At 47.4% G+C, this 22,645-nt stretch overlaps 1 protein-coding gene across 5 annotated transcripts in view; it reads left to right on the forward strand.

The window, feature by feature from the left end:
• Positions 1-22,645, forward strand: part of LOC135898184 (uncharacterized) — a 160,199-nt gene that overhangs the window by 111,687 nt on the left and 25,867 nt on the right. For all 5 annotated transcript variants that reach the window (XM_065427004.2, XM_070527436.1, XM_070527437.1 and 2 more), the window contains exon 7: positions 17,621-17,640. In XM_065427004.2, the coding sequence (XP_065283076.2) occupies positions 17,621-17,640 (20 nt within the window). The remainder of the gene's footprint in view (positions 1-17,620; positions 17,641-22,645) is intronic.

Consider the following 22,645-nt stretch of genomic DNA (forward strand, 5'->3'; position numbering starts at 1 on the left):
CAGTGCAGTTAGGGAAACATCGAGGCTTGAAAGTGCAGTGAATCTTTTTACAACAGGCTTCAAATTTCGTCTTTTAAATAGCATCATTAAAGTAGTCTTCATTGTCCTCTTGATCCGTGTCTGTTCGTTTACGTGAGCAAATGTTTTGGACTCCCGCAAAGCGTCGCATTGTGGTTACCGAACGAATAGATATTCAATATCTAATTTGATTGCTCTTTCAACAAGGCACCAACCTCTCATTTACCGTGGAGATCCTTTTTCAAAATAAAGTGTTTTCATGCATATTCTAAAGTGCCTAAACAAGATGTTCTTTCTCTTCAGAAGACATTCAGGCACCACATTTGTTTTTCGGTCAACAATAGAAATATTCAGAAGGGAAAGAGTGGTTCACAGCACAGATAAATATTACGTCATAAACACGCGAATTTACGTGCTGCACGTGAATGTACAATCTCAATAGTGACTTTAGTTTTACGTTTTCATTGTTCCATGAATGGCATCACAATTAGCACTGCCAGTGTTCATTGCCTATCCAAAAATACGAATGTATAGTTTGCTATGTATGTACGAATCTATTGCATCCTACAAATATAATAAATTCTGATTCAGTAACACAACACCCAAAACATTTTATCTCCTGGACAAGGCCTGCGTTTGCCGCAAGCACTTCGATATGGTAAAATTCCTCACGAAAATAGAAATGCACAAGTCGTTTTTATTTTCAAATCTGTTCAGCTTTGGACACCAGTACAGTACCAACCATTTTATTACAAAAATTACAAGATCTTGCTCACAAAACAGGTTCGCAAGTTATCGAACATTATCAAGTATTAAGTAATCATAACATCATCGACAATCATTGGCCCAATCATTGCATTGGTTAATCAACTCACAGTGAACTAGCAAAGTTCATTCAAAAACTTCATCATAACTTTGGTTTCATTGTGACACGGTTTTTCTTGAATTCTCGAACGCATATTACAGCGTTCTTCTACAGAAGCTTCTGATGAACGTTTAGGAAGTGAACACCGAGGCTGATAAACACGCATAGATCAAGTACTTTCGTATACATTCCAACACACTTGCACTAATTATTTAGTGATCGCCTTATGCCCACGTTGCATCTGGGTACCTCAGAGTGGCGTGGTTGCTCTTCGTTTATTTTTGATAAGTAAAAAAATTACCGACGATTACGTTACTTCCTAATGCAAAATTTGAGCGCAGCTGTTTGCAAGCCTTTGTTTGCGTTTGGCCTCGGCCTCGGCCGCGCGAACGGTAGAGTCTTCTCTGCGACGGTGATGAGCTTCTGCTTCAGCCTCGCTTACTGCTGGTTGCTCTCGACGGCGGCGATGAGCCTCCGCTTCGGCGGTGCGAAGGGCAGGGTCTTCTCGGCGGCGGCGATGAGCTTCTGCTTCAGCCTCGCTTACTGCTGGTTGCTCTCGACGGCGGCGATGAGCCTCCGCTTCGGCGGCGCGAACTGCAGGGTCTTCTCGGCGGCAGCGATGAGCTTCTGCTTCAGCCTCGCTTACTGCTGGTTGCTCTCGACGGCGGCGATGAGCCTCCGCTTCGGCGGCGCGAACGGCAGGGTCTTCTCGGTGGCGGCGCTTAGCCTCTGCTTCGGCGACGCGTACTCCTGGATCATCTCGACGGCGGCGACGGTAAGCTTCTGCTTCGGCGGCACGCACCTCTGGCTTCTGACGGCGACGGCGCTGGGCCTCTGCTCTGGCAGCTCGTTTAGCAGCAGCAGCAGCAGCAGCAGCAGCAGCAGCAGACGGAGGACTTCCATCGGTCGTCTCGCTCATGGCTCAGAAAGAACTGGCAGATAATTTCGCAGTGGCGAACGGCAGCGGCAATTTCGGCTCGGGCGGTGCACATATACAGATCCGCCGCCACCGATCTGGCTCTCTGATTGCCACCGCACAGGGCGAAAGGCAGCGGCAATTTCGGCTCGGGCGGTGCACATATACAGATCCGCCGCCACCGATCTGGCTCTCTGATTGCCACCGCACAGGGGTTGCATTGTAGGAGGAGCGAAGAAAGGAATTAAGTTCGAGCCGGCGCTTTGACAACCGGAGACTCGCAGGAAGAGGGGGGAGGGGGGCGGCGTGTACACCCAGCGGCAAACGATGGGGGCAGAAGCGCGCGCAGCAAGCGGACAACACGATAAAGGGAGGCGGGAAGAGATAGCAGCGACTGACTGATGCCGCTGACGCCGATAGTGAGTCAACCCCAGCTGCGGAGTTGGTTTCAGGGACAACGCCGCCGATGCCGACACAAACAATATGATACCCTCGCTTCCGCAGCGCTAAGAACCAGGTCTAGCCGTGGGAAGGTGGTCACGTATTCGTCGACGTGCCGGGGCCTACGTGAAATAACCGGCGCGTCGGCAACTGAAGAGCACCCTATCCGCCACACAAGAACAGGGGTGGGGGGACCCTTTCCTCCTCTTTCTGCATGGCGGCGACGGTGTTCTATGCAGTCACGTTATCTTGACTCTCTAGCGGCGTCAGCGGCATCCAGCGCTATCAGTCGGTCGCTGCTAGCGCTGGGGGGATGAAAGGGGGGCGGAGCTGGTTACAAGACCGACAACAACGCCGACTACGACGCGAAACCCAGGAACGGACGCCAAAGAGCTGCGCTCTAAAATGATTTGTCATAGTGTCTTCAGTCGGAAATCAAGGATTTGTTTATGACTGTGTGACTTACCATAAGAACTCTTGTACCGCGGACCATCAATATTATATAACAGTTTTACCTAGACATAATTACTAAATGCTGCACATATCGTCTACTGTCCGTGCGTTTCCAATCCAGAGCCTCATATCATTAGTAAAAGCCTTACTGGACATGTTTTATTGATACGCCTCTCGGTGCTCATACTAAAAATAATTAAACCAAAAAAATGCAAGTCTGAAAAGCTACTAGCTTCCGTTAATCATTTACTTCGTCTGATGGAACGCCAATTACAGACATTTGCCTCTCCTTTGCGTGAACTGACTTATACAACGGTAAACTCGCTATAACTCAATATGTAGGCATCTTCTTGAATACTGACCACGCACATTCGTCTAACTACATTGAAGACCATCGAAACTTTATAGTGTCATCATTTCGTTTTTAACTGTAATCATCATCATCTTCATCACCATCATGATTTTTATTTTTACCACTGGATACAAGGTGAAAAACGAAGAGCCCGAAAAAAACCGAAATTTCTTCGGCTTGACAAAGCTCCGGTCTCCCAGACAGGCACGGTAGCGGCTTGTGTAGCAAGACAATCACCTATAAAGTGTGGATATAGCAGCATTTTAAGCACAAATACATGTAAATATTGTCATGTTATAGAAACTACTTATGATACGGTTGTGTAAAATAACTCCCAGTATACAATTACACCCTGTTATCTTCCGTATTATTATTTAACACAGACTCAATCTCTTATATCATAAGAATGCAAAAGCACTATATACACCTACATACACACACACAAATGAGTGTATATATATATATATATATATATATATATATATATATATATATATATATATATATATATATCCACACATATGCACATACATACACATATATATATACACACATAGATATAACCAATTTCATAGAAATGTACTATAAACGCAAGTTACCACCAGGAAGCGTTATTTTCTTAGAAATTATTTGACATACTTGCAAATACATATGTGCATCTATGTTAAACAAACAGAAAAAGAAAATCTGCATATAGGCTGCTGCTTTCACGACAGGCACCCCAGCAACGTAGCCCAAGGAGTCATCGTATCCTTGAACTTTAGAAACGCGAAGACGCCCTTTGCACCATACACTTTACAGCGCAAATACTGCCACGTGGTCCAGGCACAATCACTGCAGCGGAAACCTGGATTCCAGGAATAATAATTACAAGTCTGAACGTATAGCCACAACGAGAGTAGATGATAAGTTCTGCGGAACTGTTAGAGCAGTTAATACACCTATATAAGAATAAATACAATGTTGTTATGTTTAGAGATAACACATCAACACATGAACAGTGTATGTGTGAGGCATTGACAGCCATAATTAGTACGTGAGAAAGGGTGCTGCCATGGTGCATGGCGAAGATATGAATATGTGCTTCTATTTTCTTGTAAAGTTGCCAGGGTTAGGAATGAATCCAGTTTTCCCAGCATAGCTTTTTTATAGCTTAGTAATGTTTTGAATTTATATATGTGACGAGCTCTCATTATTCTGTCTTGTTGGAAAAGCTTTTGTGTATGTTCGAAGTAAGAAACGTTCCCTATGGCCCCAGTCGCTTTCTTTTGAAGTATTTCCAGTATTTGAATATTTTGTCCGGTAGTGTTACCCCTTGTGAGTGAACAATAACTGACGTGTGAATGCAAAAGAGCATGGTAAATGAGACGCTTAACTTTTAAAGGTAATGCACTTTGATTCCAATTTACCCACTGAACTAACGCAGAAGAGCGACAACGGTCCCGGAGCAGAAAGGCAACTGCTTTATTGCCAAGAACGGCTTGTTCTTATACAGAAAACGCTATGACGTCACAGGGTCATGTGGCGTCACTATATCGGAGCATAGTTAGATAGCACAAGACGTCACACACAAGCTTGCGCTACGACACCCACCAACAACTTTTCGTACCTTTGTGCAAACGTGACTAACATGTTCATTCCAGGACACCTACGCTGTGAATATTACGCTTAGGGTTTTTATGGATGACGTAATGTTAATTTTATACGGACCCAAAACAATATTATCTGGCGATGTAGGAGAACTTCCCAGAGCATGAAAATAACGCATTTTGTTTTGGTTTCATTGAGGATGAGGCCGTGAGCATTAGAGTATGCTCGAAGTCCGTAAGAAACGGAGCCTACTATAGGTGTTATACCTTTTAAATCTTTACCTGTAATGAAAACATAGCAGTAATCTGCATACGCGTCATATTTACACATGTCACGTACTTGTATGATATCATTAATGTAATACAGGACAAGGATGCTACCTTAGGGCACACCCACGGTCATAGGTTTTATCTGCGACCTGTTCTCATTCATTTCAAGAAACTAATGTCGGCTTTCTAAATAAGATCGGATAACTTCAAGTGGTATTCCTCGGAAATGATATCTTTCCAGGGTTATCAACAGCAATGTATGGTTAACTCTAGCAAAGGCTTTGCTGAAGTCAAAGTACAACCCTAAACTCCGAAAAATTTTTTCATTGTTCTCTAGAATAAGCTCCTTCTGTATACTTAAAGTACTTTCCGTAGACCGTTTTTTTTAAACCCATGTTGACAGTCGGTTAGCAAGCCATGTTTTTGCGAAAAATTATCAATACTACAGTTAACAATTTTTTCGAGTCCCTTTGGTAGCACCGGAAGTTTAGATACAGGTAGATAATTGCCAGTGTAGCGAAGAGAGACGCTAGTGGGTTCAGTGCTACTGGCTCTAAACAGTAGTGGGTCGAGCGCTCTTGCTCAGCAACGGCTCTAATATAGTCTAATAGTCTGGCCTCTAATATTCAGAGTGGACCCGCTTGCCTCGCGCCCATTACAATGTCGGAATTGTTGGCGCTATGGTCATAGCATGGGTGGTTGCAAATCCAGCCTTCGTTGTTGCGTTTGCGGCGGGAGCCATTCCGCTAGTAATTGCTCGGCCGAGTCGGACTCTTGCTGCCTCTGCGGTGGAGCCCATAAAGCTGATTGCTCAAACTGCCCTGCGAGAACTGAAGAAGTCCAAATAATAGAGGTTATGGACAAAAGGCGCTGCTCACGTCAAGAGGCAATTGCGGCGGTAAAGGAAAGAGCCCATGGTTATGCGAGTGTGACAGCACGAACCCAAGCTGTCGTTGATGGAAGCCTGTTAGAGGTAATCGCACAAGCTATTGAAAGGTCTATGGCTAAAATTATGGAGCGCATAGTAGAAAGCGTCACGGAATGCTTCAATGGACTGGTTACCTCAAAGTTAAAAATTATTACCGAGTGTTACTGCCATGCCATCATGCTCTGACATGAATGCTTGTTTAACCCACGCTCAGGAAAATGGAGCAACTGCGTCCGCAACCCATATAGAGCAAGTCAGGTCTGTCGCAGGTACCTCAACCAAGGCAACTCATAGTCCAGACAACCCTGATTATCCAGATGCCTCAAACATGGAAATTGACGTGAGGGCACATAAAAGGAGGTGTTCTCCCCTTGAGGCTACCATTTCCGACTCGGTTAGTTAATCCAAGAAAATCCTCCCTGAAGTCAACCCGAAAGGTAACATATTGGAGGAGGCTGTGGCCTCTGCGGTGCTCTCATCACTGGAAGGTAGATGAGGGTATTGCAGTGGAACTGCAGATCAGTATTCGCTGCTTCTACAGATTTAAACGTTCTATCGTCTCAAATTTCTCCAGATGTAATTTTACTGCAAGAAACCTGGTTATCCACTGAAAAACAATTTTCTCTGCGCAATTTTAGGTCCTTTCGCCTAGATCGCCCATCGAGAGGTGGGGGACTGTTAATTATGGTCTCAAGCAAGGTTTGCCACAGGGCAAATATATCATTCCAGCTGATGTATTCAGAATGCGAAATTCTAGCTGTAGAAATTACTCTCCCTGGCAGTAGGCCTTTCTCATTAGTCAATATATACTTTCCCTCGGGTGTGCAGGACACATACCCACCAGACTCGGTTATGGCGAAATGCGGTAAAGATATAATTTTGGCAGGTGATTTCAACTCTCATCATGTATCATGGGGATCCAGGATAGATCCGTGCGGAAAGCGTCTGTGGGACTGGGCAATCACAAATAACTTTTCGTGTCGAAATTCGGGATCAGTTACGTTGCTTCGCGGACAGTTCATATCTGTGCTGGATCTTACATTTTCAGGTCCAGGTATTCCCACATCCGCATGGGAAACGGTGAATGCCGGGACGACAAGCGATCATTTGCCTGTTGTGTTTGAAGTGGTAGGGCCGCAGTCCACCGTACAGGCTCGAATCCACTCTTTTGCGGATTACCGTACATTTAAAAATTGTTTGCGGACTACTTTCAAATCAATGGAAAATTCTCCATTGAAAGCCGAGGATATTTGCGCAATCATTGATACTTCGCGCAAAAGATCTGAGTTCCAGTTAAAGGCATGTGACGTTAAAGGCATGTGAAAGGCATGCGACGCAAGGCTGCATAGAAACAACTCATGCATAACCAATCTCCCAAAAACTGGAAAAACTATAAATTTATTGCTGCAACGTTTAAAAGAACGGTAGGTAAGGCAAAAGACGATTACAAGGTCCGACATTTCGAATTCCTTTCGAAAGCAAATATTAAGCGTGCATTATTTCGGTTTTTAAGATCCCAAAAAATGATTCCACGCCCCTTGAACTGGGAGTCGGTAGTTTTAACCACAAGTGAAAAAGCTGACGCCCTAAATGTAATCGCGCAAGGGTTAGAGACCCGCTTCGCTACCTCTCTTCCCTTCTCTCCTTACGCCCAGGGCACTTCAGAAGATTTCGAAGAGTTTTCCATGGCAGAATTGTCCCAAGCCGTTTCCTGTTTACCAGCTGCAGCCCCAGGTCCCGATGGAGTCACTACCAAAACGATTAAACTTCTCTTTGCAATCGCTCCTAACGGCTTGTTAGATACCATAAATTACTCAGTACAATATGCATGGTTCCCTCCTGTGTGGAGAATTGCGAAGGTGATTCCTCTGCTAAAAGACCAAACCAAAGGGTATGTCCTACACAATATTCGGCCTATTTCTCTAACATCAAATTTCGTAAAATTATTACAAAGATTATTAAACACACGTATGGTTCAGTTTGTGACCACAAGATAATTATTGAGCCCCTGCCAAATTGGATTTAGACCAGGGATGTCCATTTGGTGCGCACATATTGACCTAGAAAGCCGAATTCAGTTGGCTCGTTACCAAAAACAATATGCTGCTCTAGTCACATTAGACATTTCTAAAGCATATGCTAGTGTGGAATACCCTTTATTAATAAAGAGGATGCAGGATATTGGATTGCCAGACTACTCCGTGACGTGAACTGCAGAGTTCTTGCAGGGCAGGGAGTTTTACTGTGCACAAAGCGGAATTTCATCGGGAAAATTCAGACTAACACGCGGGGTTCCTCAAGGGGCAGTTTTGTCCCCGCTGCTGTTTAACATCCTTCTCAGCTCCACTCCTCATCATCAAAATGTAAGCACGTACGTTTACGCTGATGATATAGCGTTTTTTGCATCAGCAAGTGATATTCAGTCACTGTACGAATGCTTACAGGAATACTTATGCGAGCTAGAAGCATGGCTGGACAATGTTCGCTTGTCCCTTAATGTATATAAGAGTGCCGTTCTTGTCTTTCCCCTACAAGACCCAGTTACTATGTCCCTTTAATACCGTCACTCCACTATCCCACAAGTGGAAAAGGTCAAGTACCTTGGAATTATTTATGATGGTAATCTTGATTGGCGTCAGCATATTGAACATATAAGTTCAAAAGCTTCTCGTGCAATGGGGATATTACGAAGTATAAGTAATTATCGATGAAGCATGCGCAGAGACACACTCATAATGATTTCCCGCATGTATATTCGACCTATACTAGAGTTCGGTTGTGTGTTATTCTCCGGGGCCGCGGCTCACAAGCTACGCCCACTAGTTTTGCTGGAACGGGAAGCGCTTCGCTTATGTCTGGGGCTACCAAAGTTTGTAGCCAACGCTGTGCTCTACAAGGAAGCACGATTACCTTCCCTTGAAAAGAGATTTAAAATACTTACCGTTCTAACATTTATAAGGCTCTATGAATCCCCACGAAGAAGATCCCAGTCCATCTTCATCAAACAACGAGTCCAATTTTTTGGAGTCAGATGGGCACGGTTTCACACGCCACAAGTCATTGTATCGCAATCGTTATTGAATCCGTTAGACGTAAATATAAATGATATAATCACGGAAAACAGCCTCTCAAATTCACTAGTTATTACTTCTGATGACCTATACCCAAATAATGCAAAGCAGCTTCCCTCGCATATTCTTAACGGCTTACTCCAGGATCACTTGAATCAACTCCACACTAACGTAATTATAGCAGCGGATGCTTCGCAGAGTGAAGAAAATGCAGGAGTTGGAATCTTGTCATCATCATTGGACTGGTCTTTTTCTATTCGGCTTCCCGACTTCACTCCAATATACCTAGCGGAATTCCTAGCTGTTGCCCTAGCTTTACGAAAGCTACAGTCTTCCAGGTCAACGGCGGTAATAATCACAGATTCTTCGTCGCTGTGCACCTCACTTACTGCTCCCGGAGAGACACACATATTGAAAACTTTGTACTCACTAGCTTCAAGTCATTTGAGAAGTTTACAATTAATATGGGTACCTGGGCACAGAGGCATATTTATGAATGAGGTGGCAGACAGCTTGGCCAAGGCTTCTATCAGCGGCCCAGTGCTTCCCCTTCTTCCAACGATGGGCTTTATCACGTCGGCCAGGTTCAGAAGATACATCCTTTTAACATCTCAATCGAACCTCAAATCATCCTTGGAACTACGCCACTTACAATTCCCTTGGAGCAGGAAGTTTTGCAAAACAAGACAAATGGAAGTTACATTAACGAGACTACGTTGTCGCGTCCCGTCTCTAAATTTTTACGTGCACCGATCTGGTCTGGCAATATCCTCATTGTGTCATTTTTGCAATGCATTAGAGACGATTGAGCACTACCTACTGGAATGCCGGCGTTTCTCCACCATGAGGAAAATGAGTTTAGAAATTACAGTGCGACAGCTTGGCCTGCCATTGAACACTCCGGTACTACTGTCTTTCGGAGCGTCTGAGCTTGGGCACTCACACAGGAATGTGTGCTTCGCCTTAGAAAAATTTATTATTGAATCAAGCCGATTTCATTGATGACCGTATTATTCTATTCATTCCTCCTCTATTGCCTCATTGATATATTATAGACAATTTTTTTTCCTCTACGTAGCATGACAATCTACTGAACCGTTTCGATTTTCCCTCGCCTAAATTAATGTAAAAAAATTTTAGATTTTTACCTCCATTTTCTGAACACATAAGCAAAGTCTGCCCGACTCTTGGCCAATCCCCGCGAGTGGGTAAGCGCCACACTCATCAAGGACATCATCGTCATCATCATCATCATCATCATCATCATCATCATCATCATCAAGCTGTGACTGCCCTGCCCGTCGACGTTGCGCTGCTCCGACCTCTGCCTAATAAACACCTTTAGAATTGGTGGAGTGTGCGGGGTACCCTCAGACGATCATCCTGGAACTCCGGTCTCGTATCCTACCATCTGACATGCCCCAAGACGCCTCCCAGCTAACGCCTCCTCCTGCACCCACTGCGTGTCCCGGGGTGCCTCATCATCGCGACCCTCCTATCTACACTGGAGCGGACGACACTGACGTGGACGAATGGCTCACGGCGTACGACAGAGTAGGCGACCTTAACAAGTGGGACGAAGAGGCCAAACTGAGCCATGTTCTGTTCTATCTCGCTGGAGTTGCCAGCCTGAGGTATAACAACCATGAAGCAGAGTTCCAGACATGGTCGGAATTTAAGACTTTCCTCGCCGATGTATTTAGTCGCCCTGCTGTTCGCAAGCTGCGTGCCGAGCAACGGTTGCTAGAATGAGGTCAACAGCCAGGCGAAATGTTCACCGGCTATATCGAAGATGTCCTGGACCTATGCAGGAAAGTCGATTCAACCATGGCGGAGTCTCATCGAATCCGAAACATCCTGAAGGGCGTAGAAGACGACGCCTTTAACATGTCGCTGTCCAAAAGTCCACGCTCTGTGGCTGAAATTGTCACACTGTGTCAGAGCTATGAAGAAATCTGCAGGCAGCGGTCACTGACCCGTCGATCTCTACCGCGTGACGAACACCTCGCTGGTTTGGCTGCCATGTCCAACCAGGCAGCGTTGCTCGCAGAAATGAAGGCGTTCGTCCACGAGGAAGTTGCCCGGCAACTCTCGTTGATGGATTTTGCACGGCCGCAGTCGGTACACGCGCCTACGCCAAGTTTTGCGCCTCCGCTTCGCCGCGTTATAGCGCAAGAACTGCAAGAGGTTTTTCCTGAGCACCACCAGCGTGTTCCTGCGCCTCACAGCTACGCCGAAGTCATGGCCAGGCCCCAACAGATCCCGAGAGCTGTGCCACTCAGTTACGTGGAAATCGTCACCCAGCCCCAACAACTCTCTCAACGGGGACCTCTCACGTACGCCGAAGTCCTCGTTATGCCCCGACAACAGCTTGCTATGCAATCAATTCACCAGCCGCCACGTCCAACGCGTCCTTCCACATGGACGGGACCTGCCGCAACGACTCGGTGGCGTACAGCGGACAATCGACCGATATGTTTTGCGTGCGGCTACGCAGGCCACGTCGCACGCTACTGTAGTGGCGTGCAGTCGCCTAGCGCTACACCATATGGGCCAAGTTCTATGGCAGGTTCTCCGCGCCCTTCTTACGACGACGAACCTCGGGCTGCGTCACCACCATTCCGCCGGTCCGCCAACATCCACCGCTTAACTTCTCCACGCCGACGCTCCCCATCATCGATGCGGCTTCGGCCCGAAGCTCGGGATGAGGAAAACTAATCGTCGCAGTCCATGAGGCAAGGGCTGCGACCCCATCGAAACGCGGAAGTCCTCAACGTAGCCCGACCAATGCGATAGACGTGTTAGTCCACGGTGTGCACACATATGCCCTCGCGACCAATGCGATAGACGTGTTAGTCCACGGTGTGCACACATATGCCCTCGCGACCAATGCGATAGACGTGTTAGTTGACGGTGTGCGCACATATGCCGTCGTGGATACCGGAGCCGTTGTATCAGTTGTGGACGCAAAGCTTTGTCGCTTCCTTCGAAAGGTTACGACGCCCACTTCTGGACTCGCCCTCCGAACAGCAGGCGCACAGCGTATTCACCCGACTGCGGCGTGCACCGCTCGTGTTGTCATCGAGGACGTTGTATACGCCGTCGAATTTATTGTGATTTCCTCGTGTTCCCACGAAGTTATCCTGAGGTGGGACTTTCTCGCCCGCCACGATGCCGTCATTCATTGCGCATGGGCCGAACTAGAACTGTCGTCGATCTCAGATATGACGCTTGCCGATAATGCTTCTTTTGCGAACAAACTACTCGTCAGGCACGACACAAACGGGCCTGCCAACTTGTCAGTGATTGTATCAATGCAGTGCAGCAGCCTTTCTGACGCCATCGCACTACTTCCTCCGTCGGGCCACCTTTATACTCGAAAAGGTCTGCTGTTGCCTTTTGCAACTGTAAACGTCAAACAGCGCTCCACAGCTATTTTTGTCTGTAACACCTTCCCATACCCTGTGATGCTGCTTCAAAGCGACTGTCTTGGCCACGTGGAAGTTATCGACGCCGTACAAATTACGGATGTTCCCGAAGACACGTGCTGCGCCAGTTACAACACGCTCGGTTCTCTCTCTACGTCGGACCCTTTGCCCACAGGTGTGTTCGATTCATCTATTGCCGATGGTGTCACCCCACCTCAGCATTCGCAGCTTCTGCGCATCTTAGAAGAATTTCGTTCTTGTTTTGATGTCGGGCAACCTTCGCTTGGCCGGGCGTCTGCTGTGACGCACCATAATGACACTGGCTCCCAACCGCCATTGCGGCAACGACCATATCGCGTCTCTGCCACAGAACGTCGTGTGAATAATGAGCAAGTGGACGATATGCTTCGCCGCGAAATGATCCGACCCTCGAACAGTCCATCGGCATCCCCTGTCGTCCTTGTTAAGAAAAAAGACGGCTCGGTACGGTTCTATGTCGACTATCGGTGCCTGAACAGCATCACTCGCAAAGATGTATACCCGCTGCCGCGAATCGATGACGCCATCGATAGCCTACACGGAGCAGAATTCTTTACATCTCTAGATTTACGCTCCGGCTATTGGCAAGTACCCATGGCTGACGTCGATAGGCCGAAGACAGCCCTGGTCACACCCGACGGCTTATAAGAATTTACCGTCATGCCGTTTGGACTTTGTAATGCGCCAGCAACATTTGAACGCATGGTGGACACAGTTCTCCGCGGTTTGAAGTGGCACACGTGCTTATGTTATCTCGACGACGTTGTTGTTTTTGCCCCTGACTTCACCACGCACCTTCAACGCCTACGTCGTGTTTTGACGTGCTTAGCAAACGCTGGCCTCCAACTGAACCTAAAGAAGTGCCGATTTGCAGCGCGGCAGCTCACGATACTAGGTTACGTCGTCTCGAAGGATGGAATACTCTCCGATCCAGACAAACTTCGTGCCGTAGCTGAATTTCCTAAACCGACGTCCGTCAAACAACTGCGCAGTTTTGTAGGCATGTGTTCCTACTTCAGGCGCTTCATTCGCAATTTCGCCGCCGTCATATCGCCCCTGACGAAGCTCCTTGGCAGAAGCGGACCTCTCCATTCCTGGTCGTCCGAGTGCGACGAGGCGTTCACTAAGCTCCATCGTTTGCTGACGTCTCCTCCCATTTTGCGCCACTACGACCCAACGGCCCCTATTGAGGTACACACAGATGCCAGCGGTGTTGGCATCGGCGCTGTCCTAGCGCAGCGCAAAGATGGGTTTTCTGAATATGCTGTGGCATATGCAAGCCGTATGCTTACTAAAGCCGAGACCAATTACACCGTCACGGAAAAAGAATGCCTGGCGACCATCTGGGCGCTTACCAAGTTCCGGCCCTATTTTGTGGTCTACAATTTGATGTCGTCATGGACCACCATGCACTATGCTGGCTGTCGTCATTGAAGGATCCCTCAGGCCGTCTCACCCGCTGGGCGCTTCGCTTACAGGATTACGATATCCGCGTGCTGTACCGCAACGGACGCCAGCACGCTGATGCTGACGCCCTCTCACGTTCTCCCTTGCCAGTCGACCATCCGTGCTGCGCAATATCCCAGCTTGACGTTTCTTCCGTCGGCATTAGGACCATCGCTTCTGAGCAGCGCAAGGACCCCTTGATTGCCTCCATCATAGATTGCCTTGCTGACCCGTCATCGCAGCCAACCACTCGTGCATTGCGCCGTCAAGCTGGCCATTTCGCCATCCGAGACGACCTGTTTCACCGACGCAATTACACCTCTCGGCCGCCAGTGGTTATTACTTGTACCTCAAAGCCTGCGTTCTCAAATCTGCGCATCGTTCCACTCTGATCCAGTGTGCTCACTCGGGACTTTTCAAAACCTACCAGCGCCTCCGACAACGCTACTACTGGCGGGGAATGTACAACTACATTCAAAAGCTCGTTCGCTCATGCCCCGACTGCCAGCGCCAAAAATCATCACCCCACCACCCGTCAGCTGGTCTGCAGCCTCTACCCTGCCCTACCCGGCCGTTCGGGCACATTGGCATGGATTTGTATGGGCCACTTCCCCTGACGTCGTCTGGTAACCACTGGGCCATTGTTTCAGTAGATCACCTAACACAATACGCTGACACCGCCGCTCTCCCAGCAGATACAGTGCGCGATGTTGCATCATTCCTGCTTCGCCGATTCATCCTGCGGCATGGTCCACCTCAAGAACTGCTCAGCGATCGCTGACGCGTCTTCCTGTCGGAAGTAGTTGAAGCGATTCTCAAAGAGTGCCACGTTGTTCATCGTACGACTACGGCGTACCACCCTCAAATGAATGGCCTCACAGAACGCTTCAACCGTACGCTCGGCGACATGCTTTAAATGTACGTTGCCTCCGACCACACGAACTGGGACGCCGTTCTGCCATTCGTCACCTACGCGTATAATACCGCTGCGCAGAGCACCACTGGATTTTCACTCTATTTCTTGCTGTATGGTCGACACCCTTCGCACACCATTGACACCATTCTGCCATACCGGCCGGATGCATCCGAGTGCGTGCCTATTTCTGCCACAGTGAGACATGCAGAAGAGTGCTGCGACCTCGCACGGGCGTTTACTTCCGCTCATCAAGAGCGCCAGAGGAGCACTCGTGGTGACGCCACTGCCATGGTCACCTTCGATGCGGGAGCGCTCGTGTGCCTCTCAGTTCCTTTAACTGCCCCTGGCCTCTCATCAAAACTGGTCCCTAAGTATGAAGGCCCTTATCGTGTTCTCGAACGTGCATCTCCTGTGAACTATGCCATAGAACCAGTTGAGCCATCTTCAGACATGCGCCGCCATGGACGAGACATTGTCCATGTCGACCGTTTAAAGCCTTACTACAACCCGCTCATCGTGACGAGCTGCTAGGGCTCCGGACGGCTTCCTTCTCGCTCCTGGGGGGTGATTGTAGCGAAGAGAGACGCTAGTGGGTTCAGCGCTACTGCCTTTAAACGGTAGTGGGTCGAGCGCGCGTGCTCAGCAACGGCTCTCGTGTTTGGAAGCTGTGACTGCCCTGCCTGCCGACGTTGCGCTGCTCCGAGCTCTGCCTATTAAACACCTTTAGACCAAGAATATTTTTGTCACTTCCTTTGTGAATAACTATTACTCTCGCTAGCTTCCTATGACGCGGGAAAACTTCGGTTGACAGAGAAATATTAAACATGTGCAATACTGCAGGTGCGGGCAAGTCTATGACGTAGTTAAGTGGCCCAAATTCTAAATCATCTACGTCTGGACTATGGCTATTTTTCAAGGATGAAAATGTTGTAATCACCTCAGGGATGCTTGTAGGCTTTAGCGATGAAGATTCTCTTAATGAAACTGCAAGCATTGTTTCTTGAATGTCGTGACCTACGCATCCTACTTTAACAAAGAAATTGTTAAAATGGTTTGTAAGTTCTGTGCCACCAACAAAGGTGCCATCAATGTTCAACGTATCTGTTCGTATATCGACTGACTTACGATTTAGTGTTTCATTAATTTTTTTCCATACCTTGTCACTTCTGCGCATGCAATCATTGTTAAATATACGGCTGTAGTAATCATTTTTCTCCTTTTCTTTGTTCAATTTATTCCTAAACTGTTTATCGATCATCTTTCCAGTTTGACAATTCCTTCGACTTGATAGAAGACTGACAAAGCTTATTTTTTTTGGTTGATTTGCCTAATGAGTTCTTTTGAAATCCATGGCATGCGTGACATTCTTCCACTCCAATAGGTCTTAAGCGGAAATGATTTGAAGTACAGCGTTTTGAGTTTGGTCATAAACTTATCATATGAATCATGGCATGTTCAATGGGAAAAATTTCGCTCCAGTTTATGTCACGCAGAGCTTCTCTGAATTTATCTAGCGTTTGAGCCGATATCTAGCGGTGCGTTGTCTTTTCAGTGAATTTAACGGCGCCTTTATGTTCTAGAAAAAGATATATAGACATATGATTGCTAGTATCATAGCTTATGACACCCTATGTCGTGTTATCGATTGTCGAGTTTATTATGAAAGTGTTTAGTATGGTGATTAGTGACGGTTGCACGCGTCGGAAATCTGATGACGTTGCAGAAGTCATGGCAATCTATGATAGATACAAATTGCGGAGTAGGTACTTAATTAGTCATCATGTCAATGTTGAAATCCCCGCCCAGTGTAAGCAGATAGCAGTTTTAATTTACGTATGACAGAAGGTTATCTAAAAACTGCAAAAAAACAGAGTGGCTTTCATTAGGGGGTCGATACAAAACCGCAAATACCATCTTTTCTTCCTTTATGCATAAGACTATAATTTCTGTGGCTGTGTTATATTATCTGAGAATATCGTACCCTGTTAGAGAATTTAGAATTTCAACGCCGCCACCTCTGCTTGCTTTGCGGCTCACAAAGAAATGCTCGTATCCTTGAGGTACATAATGTTCCGAGTCCTCATTGTACCAATTTTCGGTATACATCAATTGGTCAAACTTTACCTCATATGATTCGATTAGCACGGTGTCTTCATCCTTCCTGTATCCTGTAGCTGAGGGTCACCGGCGCTAAATAGACAAGCCGAACTTGTGGACCTCTCATACCCGAAAGACAGCAGCCACGTATGAATATTTCATTGCTGTAATATGTATTCCTGTTTACTGATCCGTGAGATGGCGTACATTATTGCGCCAGCTCCTTTTATTGCGTGAAAAGCAGCTGATTAGAATAGCGGTTACGTTAACAGAGAATTGGGATAGTTGGTCCAGACAACGCCCGGTCCTGTGGTTTCATGTTTCATGTTTCTCCTTGTTTTCGTATTTTACGCTGTAGCAATTATGCAATAACCTGCCATCTCGTAATATCTCTGAAACTGATCCTGATCAATTGCTCGCCGTTTTGCGCACGGCCCTTAAAGCGTACAATATAGTTCTTAGGTCCTCCCACAATAGTTATCTGCAGGATAGTTGGCCCTTGTACATTTTGTGGAGGCTGCAACTGTTTATGATTTTGTCTTTTTTTATGTTTCTTCTTCAACATGTAAATACTAGCGCCGTTGTTTATTGGACTTAGGATGTTTTCTTCTCGTGTTTATTTTTCTTTGTAATGATTGTTTAAATATTGCTGCTTTGCTTACTGTGCATGACCTATTCGTAGGTATATGTTTACAAATTTACTGGTGCCTTACTCCTCTTGTAACGCACATACTTGAGGCTTCGAAGACTACCGTGATGCCATAAATATGAAATATATTTTCTTGTTTCAGTACACGGACTGGAAGACAATGTAAGTGATAACATTTGTTATGCTTTTAAAACATGTAGTAAGAGTAAGAATGCGAGTCAAACATATATTTCGTATCATCTATGAAAATTCATTGATCATGTTAAGCCAACAGACAATTAAATTAGCTCTGGTTCAAATAGAAATCTACAATTAAATGAAGACACGCAGAACGAAAGTGTACAAAAAATTAACAGGTGCATTACGCTTTCGTTGCACTGCCAATTATGCTATGGTTACGGCTATCGATCCGCCCACTGTCTTGGGTACTTATATATACCAGACAGCACGGCCACTACTCAGGGTTCACGGCGGCCGGATGTGGAACATATTTTTTTGCCCGATGCCGTCGAGTAGCACCTGAACTTAGGAGTGGTCATTTGGCTTAAAAATCCTCGCATGCTACCGTCTGCCATCAAGGGTGCCTGATTCGAGATCTTCGTTATGAATGATCAAGAGAAGGAAAACTGGGGGCTTCTTTCGGGAAGACATAATCCAGGGTATCGTTTCGTCTTCTTTGATTCTTTCTACATTTTGTACACTTCAGATAAACTACGGCCATTTTCCGTTATGCTTTCCTTTGCTATGTTGTCAGTTTGCTTTATATAATTATGAATAACACACATCGAGCCCTTTGATATAATTTCTAATCTTGTACCTACATTTGTTGCAGCTTGAGTCATGACTTCCGACTATCACACAGAAAGTGGCGTACAATGCTGCCTACTTGTTACTAGTGTGTTCCACACGAAGAACAATAATATTCAATTTATGGAAGGAGGCAGGCTATCGTTTAATGTCTTCTATTGAGCCGGAAATCACTTCTTGGGAAATACGGTGATCCACAGCGCACGAAACCCACGTGTAGCCAGCAATTGAAGGTTTAATAGCCTAAAAAAGTAATATATGTTGCTCCAGGATCATCCAAGCCCATCGTCCCGTTTCAATGCAACCAACTAAGTTCCATAACGCCCAGTTGAAGAACAGACACCATTGGCCACATTGAACAAACTTCCATAATAACTGCTCGCAAGGGGATGCTTCTTGCTATTGAACACTCCATCAGGTGGACTGTGATGCAGCATTTTAGAGCGCAGCTCCTAGGCACTCGTTCCTGCAGCGAGTGCTGGCCTCCCTGGTAACCGAGTGAACCAGCATAGCTAAGGATGAAAGCGGGTACACGGTGCGCAGCGAGAGGTGAAAGAAGGCAATAAACAAGATAGCATGAGCACGAAAGCAGAAGAGGAAGCTATGGCGAAAGCGTGAGATGAAAGCCGTAGCCCCACGCAAGACGGGCTCTGCGGCGACGATGGCTGCGAGATGTCACCAGAGTAGGGCGCGTCTTCCATGGATGACGTCGCCGTTGCTACATATGGAGAGAACGCGCTGCACGAGGGGATGCCTATTTGCGGGTGGCCGCGCGCTGCCTCTGGCGGTCTGCCGATTACTGAGGCCGTCGCGCACCACTTTGTTCGGTTCTGCAACGTGCCGCACGAGACAGATTGTCCACGCCAGCCAATACAATGCGAATTGAAAACACATGTACATCTGTATTCAAATTTCCCTTTAGGGAGTGTCGTATTTTCGGTTAATTTTTTGTGACTGATCGATGTACTCACTCGATTACTCACACAAATGACTAAGAAGGCTAATGCACGTCATCACTCTTGCAAGAGTGACGCTATTATATTGTCACGGGTATAAACTATTTATACGATGTGTTTACACGATGCGTATCTATACAGCAGCACAGAACCCCGAGAGGCTGTTGCCACTTCGTCGTCTTTACTGTCGACGACTTTGTCTTCTTTTCCACTGTAACACGACCCCGGCAGAAAAAGCACCATCCCAGTGCTTCAGATGGGGCCGTCGGTAAGGGCATAGTACAGCTTACGCCGAGAGACGTGTACGCCGTCAGCTGATGTGGAACCGGGTGGCATGACGGAGGTCTCGGGGATGATTTCGTAAGTGACATTGGTTACTTGACGTGGAACACGGCAAGGGCCTTTGTAGCACGGGAGGGGTTTCTCAGAGAGCCCCCCTCGGCGGCAAGGGGACCAAAGTAGCACGAGAGCGCCTGGTGAAAAATATGCTTCACGATCGCGGCGACTGTAAACGTGTCATTGCGATTCCTGCGATGCCAACAGACGAGCACGGGCAAGCTGGCGGGCATGGCCAGCGTGGGCGATGGCGTCATGGGCATACTCGGTCCCTGAATCCTGTGTCAAAGGGAGTGAAGTGTCGAAGGGTAATACGTGGTCTCGACCAAAGAGCAAATAAAAGGGGGAATACCCAGCATATCGTGGCATTATAAATTATAGGCGAACGTGACATAAGGGAGCACCACATCCCAGTCCTTGTGGTCGGGTGAAATGTATTTCGATAGCATGTAAGTAATAGTCAGATTAAGTAACTCAGTAAGGCCGTTGGTCTGGGGATATGAGGTGGTCAGTTTGTGCTTGGTAGAACACCATCGTAGGATATCGGCGATGACTTGGGAGAGGAAAGTGCGGCCGCGGTCAGTAAGGAGCTGTCACGGGGTGCCATGTACTAAAATGATATCCCGGAGTAGGAAATCTGCGGCGTCCGTTGCGCAGCTCATGGGAAGTGCCCAAGTGATCGCGTTGCGCGTCGCGTAGACAGGAGCTTCGGCAACAGGAGCGATCCTCCTGTTGCCGGAGCCGGACTTGGGAAAAGGCCAAGGAGATCCAGACTTATGCGAAAGAACGGCTCAGGTGGAACGTCGAACGGCTGTAGGTACCCGGCAGGAAGCACTGCTGGCTTTTTGTGATGTTGACAAGGCTTGCAAGGAGCTACATAGCACCGTACGGAGCGTGCGAAACCGAGCCAGTAGAAGTGGCGGCGCACACGGTCGTGAATGCGAGCAAAGCCAAGGTGTCCGGCAGTTGGGGCGTCATGAAGCTCCTGAAGCATGGTAGAGCGGACGTGTTGAGGAACGACAAGGAGAAGGAGAGGACAGTCAGGAGGAAAACTGCGTCGGTACAATATACCGTCGTTGAGAACGAACCACTGTAACGAGGGATCAGTAGGAGCAGATTCTATTCGGTCAATGAGGGTCCTCAATGTAGTGTCACGGCGTTGCTCGTTGGCCACGCCCAAAAGCTGGGAAATGGAAAGAACACTTTCGGAAGCGTCCATGTCGGCGTTGGCGGGCTTGTGTACAGGGTAACGGCACAAACAGTCGGCGTCCTTGTGTAGGCGTCCAGACGTATACACCATCGAATAGGCATGCCCTTGTAGCCGCAAAGCCCGTCGTCCAAGCCTCCCTGTGGGATCTTTTAAAGACGAAAGCCCACAGAGGGCGTGGTGGGCCGTAACAATAGAAAAGAGCGTGCCGCATAAATAGGGGCGAAATTTCGCCACTGCGCACACAACGGCAAAACATTCATGCTCGGTAATAGAGTAGTTCCGCTCCGCAGGTGGCAAAAGACGGCTAGCGTACGCCATGACACGTTCATGGTCGTATTGAACTTGTGCCAAGACATCACTGATTCTGTGACCACTGGCATCGGTGCGCACCTCCGTAGGTGCTGAAGTAGCAAAATGTCCGAGAATTGGTGGGGTGGTGAGCATGGTGGTAAGGCGAGAAAAGGCGGCGGCCTGAGAGGGTCCCCATGAAAACGTCACACTTTTCTTCAGGAGATCTGTGAGAGGGCGTGCTATCGTAGCAAAATCTTTAACAAAGCGGCGGAAGTAAGAGCAAAGACCCACAAAACTTCGGATATCTTTTGAGGACCGTGAGACAGGGAACTCTTTCACGGCGCGAATTTTCTCTGGGTCCGGTCGCATGCCAGTCACATTGATGACATGCCAGAGAACAGTAATCTCACGGTGGGCTGAAGTTACATTTCTTGGAGTTGAGTTGTAGACCGGCCTTGCGAAAAACGGCAAGCACAGCTGAAAGGCGCTCAATGTGTGTGCTGACTGAGCGTGAGAACAGAATAACACCATCTAGGTAGCAGAGACAAGTCGACCACTTGAATCCTTTGGAGTAATGAGTTCATCATTCGCTTAAAGGTAGCCGGAGCATTGCATAGCCCAAAAGGCATAACTTTGAATTGGTAAAGACCATCAGGCGGTATAAAAGCGGTCTTTCACGATGTAGATCATCGACAGCGATTTGCCAATATCCGTACCGCAGGTCGATGGACGAAAAATACTGTGCCCCATGTAGGCAACTGAGGGCGTCATCGATACGAGGTAGCGGGTAGACGAGCTTCTTCATTATGCGGTTGAGGTGGCGGTAATCGACGCAGAATCTCCATGAACCGTCCTTCTTTTTGACCAGCATGACAGAGGATGCCCAGGGACTTGACGATGGCTCAATGATGTCTTTCGTTAGCATCTTGCAAATTTCGGTTTTCATGACGTGACGCTCCGAAGCTGACACTCGGTAGGGTCGCCGATGGATGGGTAGATTATCACATGTATGGATACAATGTTTGACAAGTTACGTCGGGCCTAAGGGTTGGCTGTTCAGGTCGAATATATCCTTGTAGGAAAACAATAGACTGCAGAGCTGTTCAGTGTCTGCAGGAGTAAAATCCGGTGTGATCATTTTCCTAATGTCGTTGCCAGTACATTTAGTAGACCGGAAAGACTCACAGGCAGCATCGATGCCGAAGGTCTGAATGCAACTAACTTCGAAAGGAGTGATTGTAGCCAGGGTGATAGCCAGGTTAGCCAGAATTTGGTTCGTGAGCCCGAAATTCACCACAGGGAGATACGTGCGATTGTCTGTGACCCTCACTATTGTATGCGGAACGGTAATGTTGTGGGCGAGAACGATGGCAGTTATGGGAGCATCAGATGTGTAATCAGAATCGGGAACTGGCGTAGAAGGCGACATTTCGATGTATCTGAAGACCTGTGGTGGAACGGGAACAAAATCAGTTGGTCTTAGGCGAATTTTGTGTGGTGTCGGAGGAACGTCCAGCAGAGGCAGGTCAAGACGCACAGTACTTGAGGAACAAGCGATGAGCGCTGA

The sequence above is a fragment of the Dermacentor albipictus genome, chromosome 10 (genome assembly GCF_038994185.2).
Source record: "Dermacentor albipictus isolate Rhodes 1998 colony chromosome 10, USDA_Dalb.pri_finalv2, whole genome shotgun sequence".
Taxonomy (NCBI): Eukaryota; Metazoa; Arthropoda; class Arachnida; order Ixodida; family Ixodidae; genus Dermacentor; species Dermacentor albipictus.